Source organism: Scomber scombrus, chromosome 8 (assembly GCF_963691925.1).
Source record: "Scomber scombrus chromosome 8, fScoSco1.1, whole genome shotgun sequence".
In the NCBI taxonomy this organism is placed as follows: domain Eukaryota; kingdom Metazoa; phylum Chordata; class Actinopteri; order Scombriformes; family Scombridae; genus Scomber; species Scomber scombrus.
In genome coordinates, this window is record NC_084977.1 from 27,418,782 (window position 1) to 27,434,812 (window position 16,031).

Genomic DNA, 16,031 nt, shown 5'->3' on the forward strand with positions numbered 1-16,031 from the left:
TCATATTTTAAATTATGAGATGCCTACATGCCAGAATATTTACCTGCCATATGTTTCTAAGATCAGAGTTAACTCACCTCTTCTCCTCTTTTAAGATCTTACGCAATTTCTCAGCGCTTGTCGGGACACTCTTTGCTTTCTCCTGTTCCTTAGCCAGCGCTTCTTCTCGCAGACGAATCGATTTCTTTACAGTCGCCGGACGAGGCAATGCAAGGCATGACAATGGCAGCCCAAAGTCCACAGATATATATTCAAACACATATACACCATGACCCAAAACATGCAGCAGAGATCCCCAAAAAACAGCATTCAGTCATTCATTTGTCCATTCATATCAGAGTACGAAAAGTATGGAGAAGTATAGGAAAACCCAAAATTTGAGAAGGAATCATTTAAAAAAGGAGGAACAAACAGAAAAACATCACAACCACAAACCAGAAGTATTAACAGATGACAGAATGATGGAGAAACACACAGAGGGTTATGATTTTTACCATATAAAAAGTGGTGTCATCCAAGAGCGAGGTAGTCGGCATAGAGGCAGATGAATGGACAGAGGTGCAGGAAGAGAGACAAACAGCATTTGTTCCGCATCGACACACAGAGAGGGTGGCAACATTACCATATTTTGATCAGGGACACGGCGCCCACCAAGTGTCCAGAAGAGGAGCCAGCCGTTGTCATTTTGCAGTTATTTTTTTCCGCCCCCCCACAAGGCAGGTGACAAGGCCGTGGCAGTCAGAGGGTCAAAGGGCAGAGTCCCAGGGTCGGACACACATACACACCAAAACACTTCATCAGTATTACAAACCAGAGTAAGGTGCATGTACACAGAGAAGGTAGAAGTGGATAATCTATTGTCAATGTGTTTAACAGATAATGCCTGTCTAAATACCCCTTGACATGATTCAGCACCATGGGCAGCGCTTTATGACCCTATGTCTCAGATACTACAAAACCCCTAAATACCTCTTTTACACACAGGATTTTAGATTTAATTGTCTGATTCAACCTTCTCGTATGAGTGTGTGGGCATGCACACTCTCCAGGATTGATAAGTTACTCCTTTATTATCAGCTGTGTCCCAAATCCACACATCATCAGTCTTCAGCCTTTCAAAAGTAATCATGAAGACACTTATGCTTTTATTATTTATTTGTTGTCTGTGCAGTGCTGCTGTGTTTTTATCATTTTATCTAAATGTTACTTTTTCTATTTTACCTGTTATTCCCCATAAATTAAGTGTGTGATCTTATTTGACTGTAACTGGCATTGTTCTGTTAAGCACTTTGGTTCTAACATACTGATCCTGAACTGAGTTTGTATGTGCACTTTGTTCACACTGAAGAAGTACTAATAAATATATTAAACTTCCTGATCACCCTTAAGAAATGCTTCCTCCTGTTTCTATCAGCTATCAGAACAGATCATCTAGATGTATAATCCTCAGATTTTCCTCCAGTCTGCTCTGAACTTGATAAAACTACATCCTCCTACATTAATTTGCCTTCATATCAGACATTCAAACATTAAATTAAAATATTTAATGAGGATTGTCACTGTTTTAATTGCTGTAAATTAATGATGTATGTTTTTGTGCAGCTATGTGACACCGAAATTACGTAACTGCCATTTTTGCCGGGTCTTCCTTGTGAAAGAGATCCAATATCTTAAAATACTTCCTTGTTAAAAAAAAACTACCTGTAATATAATACCCTCCTATCACTTACTACACTCAGTCTCCTTAATGTGGGCTTGCATTCACTTATACAATTTAAACCTGCTGTAACACTTTTTTTTGACCACCTGGGGGCAGTAAAGATAAGCTGTAAACAACACTAACATTTGGAGTCAAGTTTGATTTCTACCAACTCCTGAGCGAAATATCAGTCTTATAAGCTGCTAAATGCTGCACTATGTACACCAGTTAGTTATTAACGTTGTCTGTCTTGTTTGGTGGTGTGCAGCCTTTTTTTTTTGACCTGTAACGCACTGTGTAACGTTGCAGGCAAAATATTGAGCTGAAAGACTGCAGAGCTGGTTGCCTTATTTCAGATACAAGTAGTCATCGTAGTGAATCATTGTTAATATAAAAATACTGATTAGAGTTTTAATGATTTCTTCAAGTGTTCTGGACAACACTTCTTTGTTTTAAAGTAAGAAACAGACAATACAGATGCATGAAGCCTTTTTTTTTTTTAAACTTCTGTTTCAGACACAAACAAATAAGGGGACATTGCAACTGTTTTTAGTAGTTTAACAAGCTAATCTGGCCTGACAACAGTCACCCACTTAGTGCAAGTTGTGGTCTGAGAATCTGTGTGGCAGAATGAGCCAAAAAAAACACAGTGGCGTTACTTAATTTGCTTCACCTGTTTTATTGATTTTCTGCAGTAATACGCGACACCACATTTAAGGCTTAACAAAGCCTTGATACGCCCATTGTTGGCATGTGTTTTAATATTTTAATTGTTAAGCTTAAAACACACACAGAACTTACCTGCCAACTTTCCCTAACCCCTATTGTGTTTGGGTTGTGGCCCGCTCACCTGTATCGTTTCTGTGATCTTGTTTAGGGCTTCCTGTGCCTCAGGGTTTGAGTCATCGAGGGACAGAGCTCTCCTGTACAATCCCTCTGCTGTTACTAGTTTCTCCTGCTCCTCAAGCCTAAACACACACACACAATACAATAGATCTTTGAGTAAATACATAACAATTGATAAATGACAATACCATTCCCATCTACACTGACATCCTTTCTGTCAAAAAAAAACCAGTCTAGTTATTGTTCACATATTTGTTCCAAAAAAACATTTCTGTCATTCTTCCCTCAGGTCAATTCTGTGGCTATGTTGACCGAGCCCCAGCTTTCACAAGACCCAAGTACGAGCGTTTTTTTTGATGAAAATCAACTTTATAGTGATGAAGCGCTTTAGTCTTTTATTTCCAATGGTGCCACTTCGTTGCTGTGTGCAGAACAAACTCACCTGAACAGGATTTTCTGCTTTTTTAATTCTGCTTTTATAGCAGATGAGGTCTACCACACTTGAAATAAAGACCAACTGCGCTAAAATTGTGAAAAATGTACACACATTTAATCATTTTAAAAAATCGACTTCAGGGGACAAAAGGGCAGTGTTTGCTATTTCAACATAGCAAATGTCATATATCTAATCAGTGTCACTATAAAAAATACAGTATATATATATATATATATATATATATATATATATATATATATATATATATATATATATATATATAATACTTTTTCTACTGTGGAGTGATAGAAAACTCATTGCTGCAATGTCATGATAGCTCATATATGGATATTTTCAGTGATGAGAAGTGAAGCAACTTGCTGGAAACCAGTAAAGTCACTATGTGGAGATATGTATGTGCCATCCATCCTCACATTTGCAATACATTTTTACTCCATGCTGCACTTAGACATTTGATGACTTTAGCTTTCTAACATGACACATGGAGTCAGTGAGATAAGGCAGCTTGTAGCAGTGGTGACATTAACAGAAACTACAAAAAGTTAGCTGGTGGCGGGTGGTGAGAAATGACCCTTGGATCCCAAACATTAACTGGCAACACAAGTTTAAAGCACAGGATGTAACTCAACCAAGCTGGAGCTGGAGGTAAAATACAGAAGATACCCCTTAATTAACCTGTTAATAACCCTAATAAAGTGAGGCACTGCTTACTGTTTTCCTCTCTCCACCAGAGTCTGGCAGAGGTATTTCTTGGCGTTGCGATGATCTGGACAGCTCTCAAGGGCCAATTCAAAGTCTGACACAGCCTTCATGATGCCGCCTTTATTAGCATACCTGAGAATAGACAATAAATAAATAAAAAAACCTATGTCAGACTGGTTAATAGTAATTAATAGGTTATGACAAAGTTCAAAAGTATCATTATAACATCATAATGAACATACAGAGCTCCCCGTGCCACCAGTGCTTCTACATTATTAGTATCGATCTCCAGGGCTTTGTTGTATTCATTCATGGCTTCCACATGACGACCATGTTTGAAGTGATCCACACCAGCACGAACACTGACAGAAGACAGACAGGGTACATAGGAAAAAGAAGTTAATATTTAATGTCAGATCAGAAGAAGAAGCCAAGAGGAAAAGGGACTATACACAAGGTTAAACTGTTCACTTTGTGCTGTGATAATTAAAAACCACCTAAGTTATATCATCAGGACAATGACAGTCCAGTGAGACACAAACAGGGCACTCCTATATTGATTTACAGTGGGGAAAAGTTTAAAGTTGAGCCGTACCATTTCAGGGCCCAGGATGCAGACTGCTTCTTCCGGATTGCAGAGGCAAAATCGTCTTCTATGAAAAGTTTACTAAAGTGAAACGAGACACAAAAGAATACATTACTTTAGTGACCTTTAAAAACAGTCTTATCTAAACACTATAGGCTTTCTTCTCCTAAAGGTTACCCCTATTTACCTGCCTGCCTAAAACAAGGGATCTGTGAGTGTTTACAAGACTCCTGACATGTAAACACAGACAGGTTAAAAAAATCACGTGTTGGTAGCTCAGCAGATTATTACCTCAGCTCTTCCATGATAATACAACATACAGTGCCCTATGATGAGTAAGCATTATCTTTTAGCATGGAAAACAAGTAGTAGCAGTTCTGAATTATAATGGCATGTAACTGAAATTATGTAAAGCTGCTTTATGTGTGACAGACTGTACTTTGGCACAGCTGTGCTTTGAGTTAAGTACTAATATAACATCAACAGGTTTACCATGTTCACCATCTGAGTTTAGTTTGTAAGGAACTGGATAATAGACTCAAAGATGGCGATAATTCACAATACTAATTGATATTTGTTCAGGGAGTTCTGTCAACAGTTTAACAAAGATTTATTTTATAATGGCAGTCTATGCTTTTTAAGGCCATGGGGGATCTTCTCACTGCCAGGACCACTGGGAGAAATTAGTAGCAAGACTGAGTGCCGGTGCCATATCCAGCTATCTTAATATATCTGAGGCAAAGACAAAGAACAGCTGAGGCTGACGGTAATGGTATTCATTTTGTGGTTATATACTTATAAACTAATGTATTAATTATAGTTCAATTTTGATCCGATGATGGTGCTTGAGGGAAAAAAAAGATTCTTCTTCAGGTCACCGTGCATATATGTACCAAATTTCATAGCAGGCAATCTAATAGTAGCTGAGGTGTTTTAATAAAAGAGAAGAAGTCAGGAGATCACCAAACTCAGTAGGATTCATCCTCTGTTGAACATGAATGTTTGCACAAAATGTCATGCCAATCAGTCAAATGGTTGTATCAATCTGGATCTGGATTCTCTGCACATTTTGCAACTTGCTTTGATATTTGTTCATCAGTCTAAAAAGGTAAAACTCCTGACACCTGATGCTAAAAGAAGTATTACAAAACTGAACACCAAAAAAATACAAGAAAACTAACAAATTACTGAGGTGCTCTAATCTGTCAGTAAATGCTGGTTGACATGTTTACCTCTGCAGTCCTCTCATCATTGACGGAGGGTGGATGTCGCTAACTCCCACCTTCTCCAGCAGGTAGTCCACTACAGAGGGGTTGTGGTAACCATGGCAACCCATCAGAATACACTCATATGTCATACTGGAGTCACTGGCTGCACGAACACTTCGACTGAGGAGAGGAGAGAGGAGGTAAAGAGTTAATTTGATATCTGGTTCATTTGATTCTGAATGAAAAGACAGGAATTTCTGCATTCCTCCTTTCTGACATTAGTGTTAGTTTTATTTTGTCATTTTTATGTTGTTACCTGTAGTGTATGGGCAGCTCCTCCCTTGTAATGACTCCCAGTTTGATCTGCTCCAAACTGGGTGAAAGAGAGGCCTGTTGGAGGGACACCGTGATTTTCTCCTGGTAGCGGTCGATGTCTTTCACTCCAGCTACAAAACCAGGAAGTGATGAGAATTTCAAAAACTCAAAAGAAATAAAGTCATATTGTTTATCTAATAGATGGATTTCAATTCAGCAGTCTGAAAATAAACTTTTCTGATATTCAATTATTTATTTACATTAATTTCTTGAGTCAAAATGCTTAACATTCTCTGGGTGCGGCTTCTCAAATGTGACGACTGTCTGGCCATTTCTTTAAACTGAATATCGTTGGCCTCTGGACTAAAGACGACATTTGAATATGTCACTTTGGAAAAATTTGACATTTTTCACAGCGTTCTGACATTTTATAGTCGAGAAAACAATCTGCAGATTCAAACAACAAGACCAGACGGATGAAATATCATTGAATCATATTCCTTGATAAACAAGACTGAATATGTTTGGATTTTGGACAACTGGCTGAACCAAACCAGACATTTGAAGATGTCACTTTAGACTTAGAAATGTGCCATTTCATAGTTAAAATGAACGAGAAAACAATCTCCAGATGAACTGATAATAAAATTGTTTGTTGCCGCTCTAATAAGGCGCATCACTGCTTTTTCTGACGTTTTCCAACATTTGGAAAACAAGATCAGATTAAAAAAATATTCAATCACATTTCTGGATAAACAAGTCTAATGTGTAACAGGATCTTCACAGTCCATTTGTGCCTGGATTTTTGCATCTTACAGCAGAACTCTAGAGGTATTTAGACTGAAACCACTCTGCTGTAAAAACACATGGTGCTGGATTAGTGGAGGCGTGTTGTTTCTGGTACGACAATAAAATGCAGTCCAGGAAGGCCGATTTGAGTAAGAGATATAGAGGTGTGGAGGCTTATCAGATGCTAAAAACACGGCACTATAATACTGTGAGATTTTTTAAGTTTATACATTGACAATCTTTTTGTAACTCCATCCTGATTTCAGGTAAACAGCAGACTTCAATATGACAATTCAGTTTATTGTCAGATAACATTCATATTGTGTTTCTGAACCAACCTCGGATAAAGTCCCCAATCTGGTAATATGACAGAGGATCATCGTGGCTGCCGGTGGAGGGAATTTCTCTGATGTGACATAGAGCCTGGAGGTATAAAATAAATTAATATATCAGCATTCATTAGACAACAACAATTGAGAGGTGAAAGTGTGCAGAGTGAGCAGAGAAAGGAGGAAGAGGAAACGTACCTATACTTTTTATTATATAACAATTGATCAAAGGTAATTGATCAACCCACATTAACTAAGATGGAACAGTAGATAGGTAAATATGCCCACAGATATCATCTATCAGGAAGTTACTGAAGCAACCATCTGTCTGTGAATTCTTGGACGACAGCCAGTCTCAAAACTCAGAACATTTCTTTGCACTTCTGACCTGAAGAAATCTTTCAAATCATCCCATCTTGATTACTGTAATTCATTATATCTCTGTATCTCTCAGTCTAGTTTATCCCGTCTACAACTTATTCAAAATTCAGCAGTAATTTGTTCTAACAATATCAAAAAAGAGGGACCACATTACTCCCATTCTGTCCTCCCTGCACCAGCTTACTGATAAGTACAGAATTGATTTTAATATATTAACGATTGTTAAGTACTACAGCGTGGTGTTCATAGCTGGAATGTAAACATGGCACGCAAATCAAGCATTGGACTTTGCTGACATGAGAACTCAACCTGTTCTTTCCTGTAAATGAGACGTTCTTTACTCCTCAAAGCAGTCAATCAGGAATTTATAGAAGCACATGTCAGATAAAGCTGGAGGACCGGTATTTCAAGTCTTCTTCTTTTCAAGTGATTTATTAATTGGTTTTGGCACATGCAAATTTTTATTGATTTAGCTTGTTAACCTACCGACAACTCTAGGTCTTCGATGTCTCTCTTCAGTCCTCCTGCCATGCAAAGTAGAGTCAGAAAGAAGCCATATTCTCTAATGTTGTTGATCCTCCCCACCACAAGGTCTCCTTTTTCCAAGTCCCTGTACAGCATGGCTCTTCTTTCGTCAAAGGACACCTCCATGAATAACTCCAGTGGTGGCATGATGGCACATGGCTCTGAGAAAGCACAGACAGAAAGCTGAATCAAACTTGTAGAGCAAAAAGAGGCAACTCATCAAATACTGAGAGTTCATCCAGGTTAAAGGACTGGTTCACAATTATTTTTTTCTTCCTGTTCATACTGGCCATAAGAAGATCCCTTCAGGATGCACTTACAATTTAAGTGATGTTTTGTGCAAAAATGTATTTAAACATTTATATGAAGCTTGAGGCAAATTAGTCAAAGAAAGTAGACATCTTTCAACGTTAGTCTTTTTGGTGGCAAAGTTCCTCTTTTTGTTACTATACTTGCACCGCAGCTCAACAGGGAAACACTTTGAGGAAATACAAAGAGGGAATTTGATGCTAGAAAGATTGTAAATGTGGCAGATAATATGCACTTGATATGAACTCAGATTGCTTAAGCAGACCAACACAGACCTGCAGCCTCCTCGTCCTCGTGCTCCTCATCTTGAAGAGCGGCAGTCTTCCATTCTGGACAGAACAGGATATCAGCCTTCCTGGCAATGAACTGCTCCACCAGGGGGTTACTCTGTGGTTCACCACTGCTGTAAAGAAAACACACACATTCAGCAGTGGCTTGTTAGTGAATGGTCCAACGTAAAAACTGATTTGGCTTGACTCATCTCTTGACAAATTAAGTGTTATATGTCGCCCAACAGGTAGACGGGTACATAACTCCTCTACACTTTCACCATTCAGTGTTTTACAGATGCAACTTTTCAGTAACAGTCCTTCATCAGGCATCAAATTCAAAACATGAAAGACCAAACATTTAAATACATATTTGCACAGATAACAACTCATAGACATCTGTAATGTGAGCCTGACTACACACTGCTTTTTGTAAGACGTCAAAAAGCCAAACTGGTTTCATCTTTAACAATGTGTTGTATTTTGAAAGTGTGTTATATTATCCAGTGTGTCAAATCTTCATCTGAAACTAAAGCTGTCCAATAAACACAGTGGATTGGAAGTATAAAGTAGCATCAAATAGAAACACTCAAATACCTTAATATTACTTAACCAATGTACTTGAAAACACACCCCATAAAAACCTGCAATTTGGATTTAAAGTAAAATCAATTGTGTCAAATCTTCAAGTACAATATGTATAAAGTACAATATTTAAAGAATCATCAAATGGAAACACTCAAGTAAAGTATAAGTTCCTCAAAATTGTACTTAAGTGCAGTAATTGAGTAAAATGAGTTACTTTCCACCATTGCACACCATTATATGAGCTGTTGAAATCAGTGGAGTGGAAGTATAAAGTAGCATCAAATGCAAAATACAGGCACCTAAAGTAAATATACTTAGATACAGTTCTTAATTAAATGTATTTAACTACTTTGCACCACTTTATGACACAGGGACTGCCTTATTAGACTTGTGTTAAAGCTAGATGTTGAGTTAGAGGCCAAAATACCTCAGACATACCTTTCATACGTGGTCTTGCACAGCTCAGACACCGCCGCCTGGAAGTCTGGGTTTTCTGCCTGTTCACACTTCAGCTTGTTCAACAAAGACTCTCCATGAAAAGTCAGAGACTGCCTCAATAAGTTTCTGTCCATTTTTTATCACGCAGACGCAAACAAACTAAGCTAAACATGCTAAAGCTGCTGCATGCTTTTTTACGTTATTGTTGTTATCTAAACAAAAACAAAAACAATTCGAAGTAGTTCAATAGTTTGATATGTGCAAAGTTCGTACGTTTACGTTACCATAAAAATCCAGCCACTATTTTAACTATAAAAGAGTATAAATCAAATTTCCGAGCTTAGCATGCACAGCACAGCGTACAGCTATGGGTGATTGCGCATGCGTGGTGTTTGTTACACTGAATAATGTCGTGTGAAACAAGCTCCGTCTAGGAACTATAGTGCGGCTGGTTTTGAGCTCACTGACCCCCTTTATCCAAAATAAAAACAAAAAAGGCTACCAGGGATATTATAAATTATAAATATATATGATTATATATATAGATATATAGGGAATACCTGGATGGACCTCTTTTATTAAAGAAACAAAAACGCACAGCTGAGCAGCTTAAGAACAAACAATATAAAAAGCATCATGCTCTCATCAGCTAAGCAATTAAAGTCTCAGGATCAAAATACATTTATTTTAACTGTCCAAAGCCTCCGATAAATACTTATAACGTCCACTTTCTGATTCAATTTAACAATGTTCAATGCTTTACAGAATCAGCCCCTCCAAATAAAAGCTTTTAAGGTTAATCATTAATTTAATTCTACAAATATGTTCACTAAATGAGCAAACATAAAGCAATAAATACCAGAGCTATAAGACGCACCAGTGTATAAGTCGCAGTCTATTTTGGGGGGTTGTTAAAAACGCTTTTCTATTAAAGACTAGCTATTCATTTATAAACACATAGCCTATGTTTATATTCCAAAACTTTTTCAGTCATTATTTATTAAAGGTACCACATTGTGCCATTTTATTATTTTATCTTTTAACTACAACCACAACGAAAACAAAGCTGATCTTATCTGCAATGCAGTTTCGTTTTGGTTCGTTTTGCATTGTTCATTGTAGTTTTCATTTAGTTTTCACTGCTAGTTTTAGTTTTAGTCTTCGTTTTCGTTAACGTTAATAACCCTGACAGTTACGTATTTCTTTAAGGTGTGAGCATTCAGATTGTTTAATTTTAATAACTTCCAGAGGCGTGAACATTATTTTTAAGCTTTATTTTCCAAGAAAAAAGCAAACATTAATCTCCTAAAAGTAAACATCATTTTAGGGAGGAAAAAAAGCAGTTCCCTTATTTGATGTTCTTTGTTAAAATACTTTCCACAACAACAATGTTGGGTTTTTCCCACAAACTTCTGTTACCCTGCCTCCACCTTCTGCTGTGACGCAGGGAGGAATTGTGCCAAACCTGTTTTACAACATCAGTGATGGTTACTGGCAATAGTTTGTCTGTGAAAAAAAAAAAACATTCAATGCTTTGTCATTTTACAGGAGAAAGACGTATCATTGATGGTGGCATACTTCCCCCTATTAGTTCAATCTTATCTGATTCCAGCTAGATTTGAAAAAAGAGGTCCTCAGCGGCATCAGTGTCCTGGTAATACCAGCATACCTGCATATCTGTTATGTTGACATTTTTTTTAACAAGTTTAATCCTCACACCTTTTTTAAGTGTGTTAATACAGACATAGATGTTCCAGCAGTATTTTTATATAAAGATGACATTTCTAAGCAGCAAGCAATAGAGGCAGTGAATTACAGACCTGGGCCAATTGGTGGGTCATTACTCAAGTCATCAAAATGTTTTGGTCATTCCAAATAAATTAGTTTCAGTACCTAACAATGAATCTTTCATGATAACCTCTTTCCTCCCAACATTTCATGAAATATTAAATACAGGAACGGTTCATTCACATCTCCATTGACTCCTTAATTTAAGCATACAATATCAACATCTTTTTACACAGCATACATCACATTAACACCTATAAAAGTCATGAGTAACGTTTTGGTTTTATGAGCTTTTTCCACTTAAATCTATAAAAAAGTAGTTTTATTTTTGACTGCTAGGCCTGTGAGAAAACATGCTCAAGACAAGTGAAACAATATTTGCCCCACTGGGCAAGTCATTTATATTTCCGATGTTGAGTCACACCCAAACATTTTCAGAAAGACAATTTTTTGCTGAAAAGAATACAAATAACATTACCATTATTGCAGAAGTATTAATTTCCCCTGTGAGTAATGCAAAGTTACATGTCCTCTACATATAAATGCCACTCTGCAGTTGATGTAGCACATCCTTTCCCATCACACAAAGATTGGGCACAATCATATAGAAAAGCACAGTCATTATTGTTGAATTGAATTGAATACCTTTAATGTCATTGCACGACAGTACAACGAAATGGGGAGAGCAAAGCCACTGCATGTGTCTGCGCCGCCAGAGCAGTTTAAGATATGGGGAAATAATGGTAGAATCCTGTAGAATAGTTTTGCCAACTTCTGCATTTCTGCATTTTAAATGATTAAAATATAATTTCCCCAATGTTTGTCCTGTATAACTTAATCATTTTATGACGAGTAAAATGTGTATTCTCTCTCAGTCTATGACTAAGCAAATGTTTTTTGCTCTAAATAATGGTGATACTGTCATGTACTTTAAAAAGTCCTTTGAAATAAATATCACTCAATACAAATATACGATATGACTCAAGAAGCACCACCTTCAAATATGGGTTAATGTTAAGATTGTGGACCCTTTAAATTCTATGTGCTCTTAGAACCACATTTATTAACAGTTATTAATCTATTGAAACCAAACACATTATGTCCAAAACACTCAAAAATGAATGCTATGTGATTAATTAAATAATGTTGAAACTGGTGGATTCCCTTTTACAAAGCTCAAGCGGCAATGAACAGTTTGTGGTGCTCTATATTTTGTAAATATGCATGCATGTGAATAACCTGGTTTTTCTGGTTGTTTGAAAGTAGCATCCAGCACAGGTACCTTGTCCCTCCCTCTTTAGCCGAGGGAGGAGCCATTCACAAATTCAGCGCAGCATGCAATCACAGACAAGTACCTGTCTCTACCTGGAATACTGAAAACAACACCACTCATCATGGAGAGAAAAATTCTTTGTTGGATAGTTCTGCTTGGCTATTTTCATGTATCCACTGGGCAAAGTAAGTATTCATTAAATTTACTTTTAAAGGCTTCTGCTTATATATGCTTTGTTTGCATTTCACTCACTAAAATGCCTTATTGAATCAGAGACTGAAGACATAAGTAGTAGACATGAGTATTTCCAAAGCAGTTATTATGTGTTCTTTATAGTATTATTGGATTAACAGCATTGGTAAACACAGTGTTGGAAATAATGTAATGTAATGCAATATATAATATGTAATGTTGGGAAGGTTACTTTGTAATCGGAAATTCAAGAGGTTACAGATTACTAGTTACCCTGTTTAAAATGTAATAAGTAATGTAACTATTTCAATTACTTAATCAAAGTAATGTAACTTATTACATTTGTCTACTTTTTGATGACTTTTCCAATTTTCTAACGAATGTTTTCAACTGTTATGGTAAGTGTACCGATTAAGCCCACCAAAATATAAGGTCAGGTGTTTTTCATGGATACTGACATGATCTTATAAAGCAAGATTTATCTCTCATTTGAAAATATATTCATTAGTTCATGTAGATTTTGGAATATAAAATAAAAATATTTTATGAAAAATGTCAAAAGTCTGGCATGGGCTTAATTGGTACTGTGACAAAATGTAAGCCCATGTATGCTCCAAATAAGCCCACGTCATGATTTATTTACAAAATATATAAAAAATATTGATTTCAAATAATTAAAAACAGCAATATATGTATTCAGTAACATGTTAAATACTAACAAATGAGGAAAAAACCCTCCTGAGCAAAATCTTGAAGGTCTGACTTAAGATGTAACCCCTTTTGTAATCATCAACAAGTAACTGTTATTTAATTACATATTTTTCTCAGTAAATTTAATGGATTACAGTTACATTTACTGTTGAGTTATTGACGCTGTTATTCTTGGTTTGAGTTGTGGATCTGCGGTAAAAACCCTGAGCAGAATTCCACTGAACTAATTTGGTGTAGTGGGGGGAAAAAACGGGTTCTTTACCAAGATTTTTGGACGAGTTAGACTTTTGCATTAAAAGCTACGCAAAAGTTACGTTCCCTGTATGTTTTATATGCAGTAATGAATATTGTAAAACATTATATCCTATTGGATATAATAATAAAACCCGAAATACATTAATTCCAAAATAAAACAAATCATATATAAAACACTTGTCAACCTGTATGAGGATTTATTTATCTCTGAGTTAGACATCAGTTTGACCTCAGTATTGCTCGGTGTAGATGATAAAATACTCATATGAAGGTAAAGTGTGGCTTGATGGTCGCAGATTAAGTAAAGGTTGTAAGGTCACTTAAATGACTAGGGTCCTTCTTTTGAGTAAATGACTGTAAACACAAAAACAAGCAACCTGGAAAATAGTTGTTGAGATGTTAGCTGACAGTTAAACTGACATCCCAACAATAGATCGAGTGTGAAAATTATTTATACAAGATAAATGTGTATTTATGTGTAAATATTGACATATATGATTGTATTGCTTTTCTTACTACTAAAACACAATTATCCTGGGCTCTAAAACATTAGCTACAACCACAGCTACGACAGCCCCTAACATCGCAGCTACAACTACACCAGACGCTACGACAACTCCTAATATCGCAACTACACCAGGAACTACGACATCCCCTAACACCGCAGCTACAACTACACCAGGAGCTACGACAACTCCTAATATCGCAACTACACCAGGAACTACGACATCCCCTAACATCGCAGCTACAACTACACCAGGAGCTACGACAACCCCTAACACCGCGGCCTCAACTACATCAGGAGCTACGACAACCCCTAATATCGTAGCTACAACTACACCAGGAGCTACGACAACCCCTAACACCGCAGCCTCAACTACACCAGGAGCTACGACAACCCCTAACATCGCAGCTACAACTACACCAGGAGCTACGACAACCCCTAACACAGCAGCCTCAACTACACCAGGAGCTACGACAACCCCTAACATCGCAGCTACAACTACACCAGGAGCTACGACAACCCCTAACACCGCAGCCTCAACTACACCAGGAGCTACGACAACCCCTAATATCGCAGCTACAGCAGGAGCTACAACAGCCCCTAACATCGCAGCTACAACTACACCAGGAGCTACGACAACCCCTAACACCGCAGCCTCAACTACATCAGGAGCTACGACAACCCCTAACATCGCAGCTACAACTACACCAGGAGCTACGACAACCCCTAACACCGCAGCCTCAACTACATCAGGAGCTACGACAACCCCTAACATCGCAGCTACAACTACACCAGGAGCTACGACAACCCCTAATATCGCAGCTACAACAGGAGCTACGACAACCCCTAACACCGCAGCCTCAACTACATCAGGAGCTACGACAACCCCTAACATTGCAGCTACAACTACACCAGGAGCTACGACAACCCCTAACACCGCGGCCTCAACTACACCAGGAGCTACGACAACCCCTAACATCGCAGCTACAACTACACCAGGAGCTACAACAACCCCTAACACCGCAGCCTCAACTACATCAGGAGCTACGACAACCCCTAACATCGCAGCTACAACTACACCAAGAGCTACGACAACCCCTAACACTGCAGCCTCAACTACACCAGGAGCTACGACAACCCCTAATATCGCAGCTACAACAGGAGCTACAACAACCCCTAACACCGCAGCCTCAACTACATCAGGAGCTACGACAACCCCTAACACCGCAGCTACAACTACACCAGGAGCTACGACAACCCCTAACACCGCAGCCTCAACTACATCAGGAGCTACAACAACCCATAATATCGCAGCTACAACAGGAGCTACGACAACCCCTAACATCGCAGCTACAATTACACCAGGAGCTACGACAACCCCTAACACCGCAGCCTCAACTACATCAGGAGCTACAACAACCCCTAACACCGCAGCTACAACTACACCAGGAGCTACGACAACCCCTAATATCGCAGTTACAACAGGAGCTACGACAACCCCTAACATCGCAGCTACAACTACACCAGGAGCTACAATAACCCCTAACACCGCAGCCTCAACTACATCAGGAGCTACAACAACCCCTAACACCGCAGCTACAACTACACAAGGAGCTACGACAACCCCTAATATCGCAGTTACAACAGGAGCTACGACAACCCCTAACAACGCAGTTACAATTACACCAGGAGCTACAACAACCCCTAACACCGCAGCCTCAACTACACCAGGAGCTACGACAACCCCTGACACTGCAGTTACAACAGGAACTACGACAACCCCTAACATTGCAGTTACAACAGGAGCTACGACAACCCCTGACAACGCAGTTACAACTACACCAGGAGCTAGGACAACCCCTAACA

At 38.3% G+C, this 16,031-nt stretch overlaps 1 protein-coding gene across 2 annotated transcripts in view; it reads right to left on the bottom strand.

Annotated features, from left to right (window-relative positions):
* Positions 1 to 16,031, bottom strand: part of ttc14 (tetratricopeptide repeat domain 14) — a 103,593-nt gene that overhangs the window by 1,919 nt on the left and 85,643 nt on the right. The window contains exons 2-12 of one of the 2 annotated variants that reach the window (XM_062424764.1): positions 9,442 to 9,636; positions 8,422 to 8,549; positions 7,799 to 7,998; positions 6,941 to 7,025; positions 5,815 to 5,944; positions 5,523 to 5,678; positions 4,300 to 4,371; positions 3,947 to 4,066; positions 3,714 to 3,836; positions 2,550 to 2,667; positions 78 to 184 (exon numbers count right to left, since the gene is read on the bottom strand). In XM_062424764.1, coding sequence (XP_062280748.1) covers positions 78 to 184; positions 2,550 to 2,667; positions 3,714 to 3,836; positions 3,947 to 4,066; positions 4,300 to 4,371; positions 5,523 to 5,678; positions 5,815 to 5,944; positions 6,941 to 7,025; positions 7,799 to 7,998; positions 8,422 to 8,549; positions 9,442 to 9,575 — 1,373 coding nt within the window. In that variant the 5' untranslated portion in view covers positions 9,576 to 9,636. Of the gene's footprint in view, positions 1 to 77; positions 185 to 2,549; positions 2,668 to 3,713; positions 3,837 to 3,946; positions 4,067 to 4,299; positions 4,372 to 5,522; positions 5,679 to 5,814; positions 5,945 to 6,940; positions 7,026 to 7,798; positions 7,999 to 8,421; positions 8,550 to 9,441; positions 9,816 to 16,031 lie in introns of those variants that run through there. The other variant, XM_062424766.1, reaches the window with a different exon arrangement.